The 13,703-nt window shown below is 31.3% G+C and overlaps 1 protein-coding gene across 8 annotated transcripts in view; it reads right to left on the bottom strand.

Moving 5' to 3' along the window:
- Nucleotides 1-15: 15 nt before the first annotated feature.
- LOC119832826 (inositol-trisphosphate 3-kinase B) overlaps nt 16-13,703 on the bottom strand; it is a 110,926-nt gene continuing 97,238 nt past the window's right edge. For all 8 annotated transcript variants that reach the window (XM_038356607.1, XM_038356606.1, XM_038356610.1 and 5 more), the window contains 5 exons: nt 4,781-4,960; nt 2,919-2,991; nt 2,424-2,551; nt 1,114-1,365; nt 16-906 (listed from right to left, as the gene is read on the bottom strand). In XM_038356607.1, coding sequence (XP_038212535.1) covers nt 559-906; nt 1,114-1,365; nt 2,424-2,551; nt 2,919-2,991; nt 4,781-4,960 — 981 coding nt within the window. In that variant the 3' untranslated portion in view covers nt 16-558. The remainder of the gene's footprint in view (nt 907-1,113; nt 1,366-2,423; nt 2,552-2,918; nt 2,992-4,780; nt 4,961-13,703) is intronic.

Raw genomic sequence — 13,703 nt, 5'->3', positions numbered from 1 at the left:
AAGAAAACAAGCAGATACATATGTGATATGTTTTAATTAGTACCTCTGGATAATTTTAGCCTTATGTACTCGTACTTATGAATAAAATATTTTTATCTAGTCGTTACACTAATATAGTGTACTATAACAATATAAATATAACATGATATAGACGTCTCTATGAGTTTGTCAGTGTGTTATTTACATATTTTCAACTAAATCATATATAATATACAATGGTTTGATTTACATTACAATCGACCTTTAGACAAATCCAATAAAATATGTGCGTAAACCATTTGTTTTTTATTTAATACGATACAAAGCGCTTCGTCTTATATAAATAATAAAAGATAACAACAAAACTCAGTGCAATCAAAATTGCGATACGGCTTAAATTAAATTATGAGTATTTCGAAATTAACGTTATGATTAACATAATACTACGTTTATTTACAAAACTTTCTCCCTAAAGCTAGGTACATCGTCATCTCCTTACAACATACAGATCTGTACAACGCAGTTGGCCTGCTTCAATAAAATTCGATACAAAGATCAACCTTTGTTATTACAATATGGTCAAGTAGCTAGGCTGTCTCTCCGGATATTTTTATCCAAATTTATATCTGTGTATGTCTGGTCTATGTTTCCATTATCATCTTTTATGAGGGATTCAAAGATATTTATTAAGTTATTGAGTCCTATGAGGTAGCCATCTTCATGGTTGCCGACTTTCCAAGCAGAATTGTGGTCAATGGTTATATCTTCTGGCACTGGGACGGTTTTGGCAAAGTCGATCATCCAAATAGAAGCCTTTCGTTTATCGTGGACGAAAAGAAGTGAACTTCCAATAAGTTCGTGGGTTTTGAAGAAATTTGACTCAAGTAATGTAGCACGAATGTCCTTCAATCTTTCTAAGTATTTCGGCTGGAAAAAAAAAGAATTATAATGAGACTCTTTGTCTAAATATTTTTAGTTATTTCAATAACCATGAAATTTATACATATTTTTTCAAATAGGATCAAATTATCCCCTCTCATAGAAATCAATTTAGATTCTTATTTATTTTTGAGGTCATAAAAATTCTCTTTTAATTTTGTTATGATATAATATAAATAAAGAATATCAGCTTACCACAGCACTAGGGAAGGTATTCGTAAAGTCTGTAAATGCTTCGATTATTTGGTCTCTCGTTTTCGTGGTCTTGAAGTCTTTAGAACTAGTACCATCAGCTTTCTTCACGCCATCTATCCTGAAGCCCAGAGTAGCGGTGGAACTGATTGTTTCCCGCCATATCATATATCTGGGTTTTGTTACGCCTTTACTGCGATGCTCCTCATCCGTGGGTGCTTTTGGGTCTATTTGTATCATCTTCTCATACATGTCCTGGAAGGATTAATATATTTATAAGTAAGAAGTAAGACACTCGCTTTAAGGCGGCAACATTTCAATACATTGGTCAATTTAATTTATTTAAACATAAGAATTACAAGTTTCTGATTTGCTTTAATTTTTTATTGTTTTTATTTTTCTTTCGAACACTTAACATCAATTAACAACACATTTCGTTTGTTCGTTCGATAATTTATATTAATTTAAATAATATAAATTATCGAACGAACAAACGAAACGCCCTTAATTTTTTAAGGGCAAATGGCAAATAATTAATTAGCACAAATAAGGAAAGATTCTATAAGCTTATCTCATTTTACAGAAGTTTACATTTTATGTTCTCTATTTAAAGATACACAAGTGCAATATTAAAGGTTAAAAATATAATAGTAATACTACCCAGCTATAAATAAACAATTTATTTTACGTTATATCTGTGTAAATATCGCTTTGACGTAGGTAATTATTACAATAAATAATATTATTGAACTGAGATGAGATTGCATGCAACAGTTGCATGATCATATCTAAGACGAGAACCTGGATTTATATTATTTAGGTAATTGCAGTAACTTGAACTGTTCAAGGCTTTGAGGTTATTGTTATCTTTATTTCGTTCATTTTTTTATCAGAACTGTTTCAAAAATGAAAAAATGACATAGAGAAGCATATATTCTTCACTCCGATCGTTTAATTTATTTTATTTCTAACGGCGATAAACCTAAAACGCTATATCACATAACAAAACTGAGAATTCTATGCACTGTACAAAATTCAACCTTATACTTATAATTTGATAATATTTAATTGTTTGTTATTATAACCGATGATGATGATTAAGCCGACAAGGAGAATACGACAAATTTGTCACCGAACAAATATATTTACAACACTTCCTCTATTTACACAAAATAAGAGTTGTTATAGAGCTTAAATTATAATTTCCAGACAAAAAGACAAATTTTTTTACTTAAGCCATTTTTATACTATATTGCAATTATTACGAACCTTTTATCATTATTCTAAATAATGATATTGACGGCGTTACTTACTTTTCTTAATTTAGTCTTTTCTTTAGCCTTAGCTAGTTCTTCTTCAAGATATGTTCGAACGCCAATCTTGCAATCCATTACGCAGGGGCAGTCAAAGTCACTCAACAGATCTTGTAGTTGTAAGTATACTGTATGAAAATTTTATTAAGGAATTCACAATTTATACGAGTGCGGTTGCTTAAAATGATTCTTGGTTGGAAAAGTATGTTGATTTACAATTAAGATAATGCAGATAATTGTTACAAATTATCAATGTAAGTGTTTCCAATATTAGTAGTTATTAACATACAATGATTCTATTTCGATTCAGCAATATATAAACTGTGAGAAATGTCATGCCGCAGACTGAAATGTTTTAATAACCCAAACATTTAGTTTGTGTTGCAGAATTTTTGCCCACGAGCGTTTTATCGACATTAAATATTTCCCATATGTTGAGAAATTTTCAAAAACAGTTATTTGTAATACACATAAAACCATTAAAGGAAAGGATACATTCTCCGTCGTCGCACGTGACTTGACCTTTATATTCAGGTACAAATGGTCGAAGGATGTCTTTCATCAGCAACTGAAACAAACAGAAAAAAAAACAACATTATTTTACGTCACTTTAATTTATTCAAATTGCGTCAGGAATTACCTTTAAATGCGTAATGAGTTTTAGTACAATCACAATAATTATGATCGTACTTTCTGCGTTCTTTATGAGCAGCATCGACAATTTATAAAATACTTGACAACACAACATTTGAATTAAAAAACAAATTAAGCTTCAAATTGGCGATTGAACAGAACCCCCAAAGACTGGTATCTTTATTGTTCTTGTAGGTACCTCTATACAGTATCGGTCAAAAGTCGAAGATAACCTATTAAACAGAAGAAACTATTTACTTTTCAATTATAAATCTATAGCGTTTAATTTCTAAAATAATATAATTTGTCTCGATAATTGTATTCACTTATCTTGTTAAAACATTACATTCAGTGCATGAAATAAACATAGAAATTTATTTCATCATCTGAAATCGAATTGATAAGGCCCTCTTAATCAATGTTAGTGTCGAGCATTGAACCTATACATTAATTATTATTAAATTTACTAACAAGTGACGTATTTCAATTAGCCAACACCTAAACGTATTGACGTCATTGGAAATGAAATTATATCTTGTATTTCGAAACCTACAATTTCACAAGTAAATGCTGATAGGCACTTTAAGTATTTTCTTCAAATGTTGCGTCAATACACATGAATAAATTTGGTATGTAATATGTAGTTAAGCTGTTATGAACCATAAAACAAAGACCATAACTTTTTTATATGATGAGTGATGTCAACGCTAGTCTTAAAATTTGAAAAATAAAGCGTTCTAAAAAGGTACAATTTGTTTATGAGTCACGTTTGGTTTCAATATGACTTGATTTTATTAACACTTTCTATGCTATATTGCTTACGAACTAGCGCTGGTAAATGGAAATATGTAACAGGAAAACATCATCCACAATTCGAGGAATACCCTGCATAGCTTCTAATCGAATTAATAGGTGAAGGTTAATTATCATAGTAATTACATATTAGCGTATTCCAAATTCCGCAAATTTTAATGTGATCATATTAGGTGCTTATAATAATTTAAATACAAAGGAAGTTCTCAACAGAATTTGGCTTGGTGAAAGTAAAAATTCACAGGATTTGGGGGTCATCCCCATTGAAATCATTACTTATTAAAAGGAAAGTATCTACCTTTAGTATTACTCTTATAAAAAAAATATGCTGAAAATAAAATCTTTAAAATTTTGCAGTCGCTACAAACCTATCTAAACAGAAAAAATACACTACTTTTTTTAAATATCTATGAGCTTAATAAACACCATCAAAATTTGGTATGCAAATTATTTCAATAATCATAATTAATACAATAATTACATAAAGGTATGTCATTAGTTAAAATATCCGTAATCCTCAATGACTAATTAGGTAATGAGAAGAAAACTTAAAATATCAATAGGCGCCACTGTGAATCATGCTCTGGCATCTTTGTCGCAAGGAATGATTGAATCGCTTTAATACTAAGAATAAATGTACTTCTTAAAAAAGTGAGCAATTGTGTAATTAAAAGCTGCTTATAAAGTTATACATAAAATGCTATTCTTCAAATAGAAATGAAGATTGTGTTATGTATGAAATTAGAAAATGTCATAGACGTCTCTAGGGTACCACTCCAGCTTCTAAAATGGGACGGAATAACAACAAATTCCTAATGGCTTGTAAGCAACACGGAGTTATTAAGCAACAAAACCAAATAAGGAGAACATCCTACGTTTTAGAACGCCAGTAAAAAAGATATTATGTTCACCTGAAAGCACCTCTCCTCTTGAGGACTTAGTTTTTTAAGTATCGTGCCCTGGTCTGGACCGGCTTTGAAGTTGCCCTGGTGGCCGGCCAACTGTATCCAGGGGTAACGTTGTTTCTTATATGTCTGGAAGAACGGCGTCCACTGCACTATGTTGCGTAGCTTGCGCCATCTCTCCGATTGCTGGAAAATAGAATGAAATAGTTGATAATTGAGGTATTTAATTTGTACTTAAAATTAATATATGTAACAAATATCATTTAATTAATCTTTCGATTACAGAGAATTGAAAATTAATCTATCAACTTGCAGAATTTAGAAGTGTTTTATTGGGTCTATCCAGCTGATTATAGTCAATTTTGTGATATAGATTACATAAAACTTTTAAGACAAGACCAGATATAGATATTTTCACAAATAAGTTTTGTAACGCTGGTGTTTTTCGAGTAGTTTTACCAATACCTTTGTCCAATTACCTTGTCAGCGAAAATTGATACCTACTCCACCGACAACATGATACTATTCTTACAATATTATGTTATCCGTGATACTACCTACTCCAAGTGAAATAGGTATCTTAAACAGTTGTTTATACGCGTGCTTAAATAATAAGTAGCAAGAAATTAATTAGGTGTTCGATGGAATTTAATGGGAAAATTATATGAAACATTCCTGCCTCTAAGTGATAATAAATACCTATTACGTACGTCGTAATAATAATTGTCCTCAAATGTTATTAAACAGGCAAACCAAATAAAATTTTTATTTTAAGTTTTGTAAAAAAATTGTGACTTAAAAAATTTATGATGTTACTAAAAATATGTTGTTTAGGTACGCGAGTGAAGCCACGTGTGGCAAGCTAAGTAACGAATAAGCGAAACTTCGACCAAAAACAGTTCTGTTCAAGCTACCAAAGTTCGGTTAAACCGAATGTAAAAATAAATTCGGCCCATCCCTAATATTGATATACCTAATTAATATATACCGTACAATCTATGGACTTAAATGCAAAACAAATATGTCTAATTCCATGTATTGATTGTATTATAATAAAAACAACATTCAATCTATGACGACAGTATATCACACCATACATTAATTACAATAAAATATAACTGTACTATGCTAGTAGTAACAAGTACTAAGCGAGAAAACATTACAATTAGTGACGTGATATATAATTAAATCAGAAGGCATTCTACAAGTAAACACACCTCGTTCTAATATATGAGAAAAATCCTTACGAATAGAAAAAAAGATAATATGACGTAAGTAATCCAAGGCATTCACAATACATGCCGAAGATTGTTATGCGCTAAGATCTAATGGTACAGATAGCGATAGATATAGGTGGGTGTAAATGGGTATAATATTTTAGATAAAAGATTTTCATATAAATGTTTAAAATTAATAAGGGTAATTTTTTGTGTAAATGAGTTGTCTAAAATGATTATCTCTGAGTAGTTTCGAATTTGAATATTTAAGGGATGTCCCTTATTTTAAAGTCATCACAGAAAAATAAACTTTAAGTCCAAAATAATGTTAGACTTTAAAAAATGAATTATATATAAGCACTTCACTAGATTTTTATTTCACTTGAAAATAATTTTTTTTTACTACACATGCGATAAAACGGTAAAGCATAAATTGTATGTAATTAAAAAAAATCGCACCTTTTTCGAATGCAAAAGATAAGCACAGTACACAACATCCATAAAGCCCTGGATGTCAACACAAATATCGCCCGACAACATGATAGCACTATCACAAAACACGTTCAACTAGAAATGTAACTCCAATACGTGTAGCTCACACCCCAAGTCACACTAGACGCACTGAGACATTAAACCACAAGCTCGCTAATATAAACCGAGTTATAAAACGATTGAGTCAGAACATTTAGTCGAACCGCAGCTGTGACGTCAAGGAGGCGTTGAAGTTTTGCGAACGCTGGAATTCCGGATTGATACGAAATACTGTGTATATGCTTTTTGGTAGACAGACCGTCATGTGTTACGTCACCTTTCTGATTTTGGCGCGAGAAAATAATACGTCATAAATTATATTTTTTCATTTTTTTTTCAGCCGACGTCCCAAAAAATGAGGTTTTCAATTCGATTGCATTTTTTGTTTATTTTACATATCGAACTTGGGTAGGGAGGGATATTGTTAAGATTTGACATTTTGTACAATGAAACCTATTCAAATAGGCATAAAGGTTATGTTATGTTATTTATATACATTTTTTTAATCAGGACATCTTTACGATTTCTTTCTTATTTTATTTGCAAATCTCGATGACCTCTCGCTTGAATTAAATCTGACCGTTTATAGTGGGACAAAATCGAACCTTTAGGGTTCTGCATCTGAGCTGATGGTTCGCCTGATGGTAAGCGATCCACGCCACGGCACTTGAACTTCCAAAAAGGTAGTTCGGGAGATTACTGCGGGAATGAAGTAATGGACTGGGAAGGTTAAGGAAAAGAGCTGGTCCAATTCGTGCCGAAGCGTACTTGCTGCGAAAAAGCCTATTAAAAAAAGATAATTTTCTTATTGTACATCGTTTTAAATATTATGTCTATATCTTGCGTATTGCCCTGAACAGATTGTTTACTTGGCCTAATCATTGCTATATACAGATAATTGATAAAAAATCTTGCAGATCTAATGCATGCAGTCTAAATTTGTAGAAAATTTTAAAACTTCCTATGCATCTGTATCATGCATGCATCACAAAAACTGGTTTAATAACCGGCTTAATACATAGAAATATTACCAAAATATGTCTGAAGAAAATTTGTTGGATATTTGGCACAGATTGATTTTATTTTATCTATCACAGATAGATTTAAACGTTTTCTTACAGCGGTGCAAGGTAAGGAAATACTGACCTAACTGATGTTAAATTCTCCTTAGACTCGCTACATAAGTTTTGCAGTTGGTTTGGGTTGAATTTTTATGGACTAATATGGATAATTTATGAAACAATGCTTTCTTAAATAATAAACCGTTATAAGAATTTTATGAATTTAAATGAATTTATTTGTTAACGTTAATGTTAACCTTGTGGACATGCTATATACTAATAATACAAGTAAGATAATTATGAAAAACCCACTTGAATCGTAACAAAATATTGACGCATAGTCTCTGATTTGCAATATATACATTATTTTTCAAAACTGTATCTACCAAAAATCCCACATTTCCGAGAATTTTATTATTAAGGAAAGAAAGAAGAATGTATACCTTTATTATCCTCAATAGTTTTTTTTACCCGCATATTTGTTTAAAGTGGATTCTTTAATTGATTTGAATCGATGCGTTTATGTCACCTCATCTTTAAAATTACATCGATTTTTTTTTTAATTTACAATTAATTTCATTATGACATTTAATTTCATTCTGAATAATGTAAATTTGTTGTATAACTAATGTCAGACAACTATAGTATGTTCACATTAATAAATTATCCTCAATTACATAATTATAATTTTACTAAAAGCATCCATTTCAGAAGGCGGCAAAATTAAGTCATAAGCATAACATATAATTAAGACTTTTTCGTTCGTCTGCTGTATTATCATCATCATCATCAGCCCATATGTGTTCCCACTGCTGGGACACAGGCCTCCTATGAGGGTTCAGACCATAATCCACCACGCTGGCCAAGTGCGGGTTGGTAGATGTCACATGCCGTCGAACTTTTGATTCTCGGACATGCCGGTTTCCTCACGATGTTTCTCTTCACCGTTTTAAGCAGTGGTGATGTTATGTACATGCGCAGATAAATTGAAAAATCAATTTAAATTTCTGCGCTCTTGCCCGGTCTCGAACCCCGACTTATCGACTTTGAAATCCGAGGTTCTCACCACTGAGCCACCGCTGCTTTTGCGTCTGCTGTATACGCTACCGAAAAAAGAAAATCACATTGAACATCTGCAAAGCAATAAGCTTAATTCAGTTCAAATACATTGACCCCGCTCCCTGACCATTGTTTCATAAATCAGTTTTGTTACAATCAACTTATTGCTGCATTGTAGTCGTAATTAGAGACACGTGATCATATGATCACATGCATTTTGAATTATTATTTTGTTTTTTTTTATAAATGTGATTAAAAACAAGACGCACAGGAAATTATGTGAAAGACAAATAATAATTACAGCTTATGATATTAAATTTAAATAATTTATATATTTAGATTACGCAGTAATAGCGGACAAATGCTAATCATGGCGCCAAACTATTATCAGATTATCGCAGACAGCGCCATCTTTAGGTTCTAATGAAAACTTTCAGTTAGTCACTACAATAAACTAACTATTATTTGAATACCTACATTTCATTCATTTCGTCAAATTTCCAAAAATGCTATCAAATATAATCCTAAGTACTTCACAAATAAATATCTCTTAGCGCTATTTCATGTGATTAAAATATCCACACCAACTTTTTACCTTCATATTTATGGTTACAAAGTTGTCTTTAATAGGAATCGTAGCAATCAATCAACAAGTCAATGCCTCATTTCTATGTAAAAACACAAGTCAAGAGCGAACAGGTGACAAGACGCTATATCTAGCTGATATTAAGACTTCTACTTGTTATCGCTAATACTACCACATTTCTTTAAATATACGACAACTAATTAAATAAATGCGTATAAATCAATTGTTCGTATGATTTCGGTCTGTTATTATCTATTTATCTACTAGATTTTCCCCGCGGCTTCGCACGCGGTATTCGGAGTAGGTTAATAGATATCATAATACATATATAAACCTTCCTCTTGAATACAATACATATAAACCCCCATCAAAAGCCGTTACGTAGTTTTAAAGATTTAAGCAGACATAGGGACATAGGGACAGAGAAAGCGGCTTTGTTTTATACTATGTAGTGATATATTTATGTATTCAAATCTTCGAAGCTAGATCAAATTAAATCTGCTTAAAATTTTATTTCAATAAATACCTGTATCCACACACGTGACTTAAAAGTTTATTCGAAATTATTAATTCAACACGTTTCATTAATGAGATGATTATATACATCCTTTTACACTTTATTCATTTATACATATGATTTCGCAATTTTTTTATACACAAACAAAATTACAGTCGCAGTATAAACACGTTTGAAATTATTAAAAAACTGCAAACACTTTTAGCAAAATAATATAATTTAGAGAGATTAGGTACATTTTATTCTTAACACTTTGCTTATAACAGCAATTATAATATGATGCAACAGTAACCAGGAATTATGAACAAAAAACAGCTATTTATTTCATATATTTTAGCTTTAACACCTATTTATTTCATATACTATACAGCCCACAAGCCAGGGAGCTAAAAATAACTCAATGTGTCTAATAAGCAGCTAACAACTATAGAGCGTTATCTTTTAACGGATTTTCTATGTAAAAATGGCCTGCTCGTGTACTGAATTTAAAACGAGTTACACATCTAGCGCCAATTATAGAAATGTTGAGTTTTTTTATAAATTCATCAATAAAACTACCACAGATTATGAACATGAATTGATTACGGAATGTTCTTGCGAAAAATTTGTCAATTGATAAAGTATTTCAGCTTAAATTTGTCTAAACATTTTCGTTATCAAGAAATAGGCCATTTTCATCGTTGTATTTAAAATATATAAATTCCTTTGTTTAAATAAAAGTGGACGATTTATACGTACTTACGATTGATCTGTAGTTAGATATTTATGTTGATGAAAATGTTATAGTCCTTGTAAAAAAATTACTTCAATCAGGCCTAATATTACCTACTCACTAAATGATTTATTTTATTTGTATTATTTTATTTATGTCACATTTAGCCGCAAATGCATGTTTCATAAAAAACAATTAAAAAAAAAGCAATAAATTTGCAATCACAAACGTCATGCTGTGTAACGTAGTGCGATTGATTTTGAATGGAGACCGAATGAGATTCAATAATTTCATTCGGTCAGTCATTATTGAATTTAATTGAATGTATTTTTACGATATTAATCGAAACGCTTGATCTGTCTCCTCGGTAAAGGTGAACGCTGTTTAACAATGCAGACAAATTAGCGTTTATATATATTCCTATATTATATATATTCCTTGTAGTTTTAAATTAACTCGGCATGGTTATTGAATGATAAAATGGCCTGCTTGAAAAATACTCATTATATTTCTATTAGGGTTTGATGGACGGGTGGGACGGGTGAGACTTTTTTAGAGCCATTTATGTAAACAACTTCATACATATAAATAGTATAATGTATCACACTATACCCGTGGTACAACCTTTTCTAGAAATAATAGAAAAACCATGACTCCCGTACAATAGTGTCCAACGATGAATATAATTCCAGTCCAGGGGGTACCTGAGATCAGTGCGTTTAAACAAACAAACTTCAGCTTTATAATATGACCGGTATAGACTCTATAATAAACATCATTATAATAAATAATATAGTGTGCTGCTGAGGTCATTTACCAAATTTTCTCGCAATTATTACAATTACGAATAATTATGAGTTATTACAAGGTAAATACTTCATGTACGTAAGTATATCCTTTTTCTGGATGTCATTACCGTCCTGCACTATATCATTACTTACGTAATTACCTCATGACATAACAATGCATACTATGACTGGCATAATATTTTAGAAATAACAATATCCTCTATGAAAAAAGCTCTGCATTTAGGACATCATCAACATCAGGCTTTAATTATCCACTATTGTGGCCGGCAACCCTGTGTATCCATCGCTCCACTGAGTAGCGTTCCTTCCTACACTTCCTTTACCAAGATGCGGTTTCCACTCCAAGACATGAGTGTAAAAAACAATTATAAAATGCCATCTCCATATTCATTTCCCTTATTTTTTTTAAAGACATCCCGCATATAATAATATACAAAATATATTTGCATCGTGCAAAGTGCTGTTTGACCGCTAATTGAAATGGCGCCAATAATTTCTAAACGGAACTGAAATGAATTGATTCATTACCACTAAAGTCATCTCATAAATCACATCTCCACCGTTTCATTATTACAATGCAAATGGACGAATCATATTCATATAAATAATTTTTTAACAAAGCCCTGTACTTGAACTATAATAGCCGTTTAGTTAATTAGCTATTATAGAATTTGTTTATTAGAAGAAGAAACAAAAAGCCCCAAAGTCCCGAACGGGAATTGAACCCACATCCCCACGGTCTTACACTCTCCCATGATTAACCATGGTTCCAAAAAGGCAGGGAATAACTCATTAAATGATACATATTTAATGGAAACAAAACCAACGCACGCAGGTACTTTCAAATTAACCATATAGGGATTTACTTATAACCACAATATTATTATTTCACGAAATTTAGTCTCATCACTGCTTAATTAGACTCACCGCAAAATACGCAAATCAACAAATTAATTCCGAGAAATCGATATAAACTTGCAAGCAGCCATTACACGCCGCATTGTTTACTTAGTAAAATTAGTAAGTATATAATAATAACATGCATTATGTATGATTTAATTTCATGTTATATTTGCACTAAACAATAAGGATACTAATTTGCATACAGGTAGGTCCCAGGACTATATCTATAGTGTTGTTTGTCTTTATGTACTATAGTTTTAAGATGTTTTAGATGTTTAATTATATGCATGTTGTGTTTACCTTTTAAAGGGGTGCATTTAGTTCTTAGTCAATTCTTATATTTATTTGATGTAATTTCTGTAATGTAATGCCTGTTGGTGAACCTAAAATAAATAAAAAAATACATAAAGTTGAAGACTTTGTGCTTGTACACGCCAATCTCAGGTACAACTGGGCTAATTTCAATAAAATTTCGTACATAGATACTTCCAAACAAGAGAAATCGACTATATATATCCCGGGAATCCCGCGAAAACGGAACCTTTGGATTAAGCCCCGGAACTGTCTATCTTACCATTTGACTGAGCTCGCAAAGCCTTGCTGCTTCCTCTCTCTCTCTCTCTCTCATCTCTTGCTCTCATTGAAAATGTTAGAAATGAAAATGAAAATGACTTATGATTAGATTAAAGCATCGCGTGGAATATACTGATGTTTGTGTATTTATAACAATAAACAAAATCATAACTTCAGTCTTTTGTTGTCTTGAATTTAAATCGAAATCGTCTTTCGCATTAACATCTCATCTTAACGCATCCTTCTAGCAGTCAAGATGAATAAATAAAGATGAATATTATTAAAAATTGAATCAACATGTTTAAAAAGAATTGAAAAATTAAAAATTTAATGTAACTCTGATCAATACTTAATATTGTTGATTTAAAAGTGCCGTTTCATATTTATATTTCTATTCGCGAAAGTTTGTAAGTATGGATGGATGGATGGATTCAATACTGAATTCATCTTCATGTTAATTTAGTCTAAATAATTCGCTAAAAACTGCAGTAAGTCTAGAACACTCTATATTTAGCAAATTAACGAAAGAGGATACTCAGTGCTGAATCAACGAACGTAATTGATTAAAACAAATGATCATTGTCCTTAACAGACGACGTCGAAATATTGCCCCATACTGCGTTGAATAGATGTTTGTGATGTCAGAGCAATTAATTGTATTGTTAGGACACGAAACAGCATCAACTTAATATTCTTTTTATTTTATAAATCGAACAAGGCTAAGGAATACGTCATATCTATAAACAAGGTAATATAAATTTTATTGTTACTTCTATTTTATTTGATTTTTTGAATCATTACGTCCGGTTTCAGAAATATTAATAGTTTGTAAACGGATTTAAAAACAGTCATTCATTTGTGTTATATGCCTTTAGGTCAATATCGTGTCTATTCTCCGCTAAAAGGAGTCCATTCCAACTGACTCCGACTTTCCAAGGAGTGTCCGTGCCGATTTCTGGCC

This window comes from Zerene cesonia, chromosome 16 (genome assembly GCF_012273895.1).
Source record: "Zerene cesonia ecotype Mississippi chromosome 16, Zerene_cesonia_1.1, whole genome shotgun sequence".
In the NCBI taxonomy this organism is placed as follows: domain Eukaryota; kingdom Metazoa; phylum Arthropoda; class Insecta; order Lepidoptera; family Pieridae; genus Zerene; species Zerene cesonia.
Note: the sequence above shows the minus strand (reverse complement) of the source record. Positions and strands in the feature narration are given on the sequence as shown.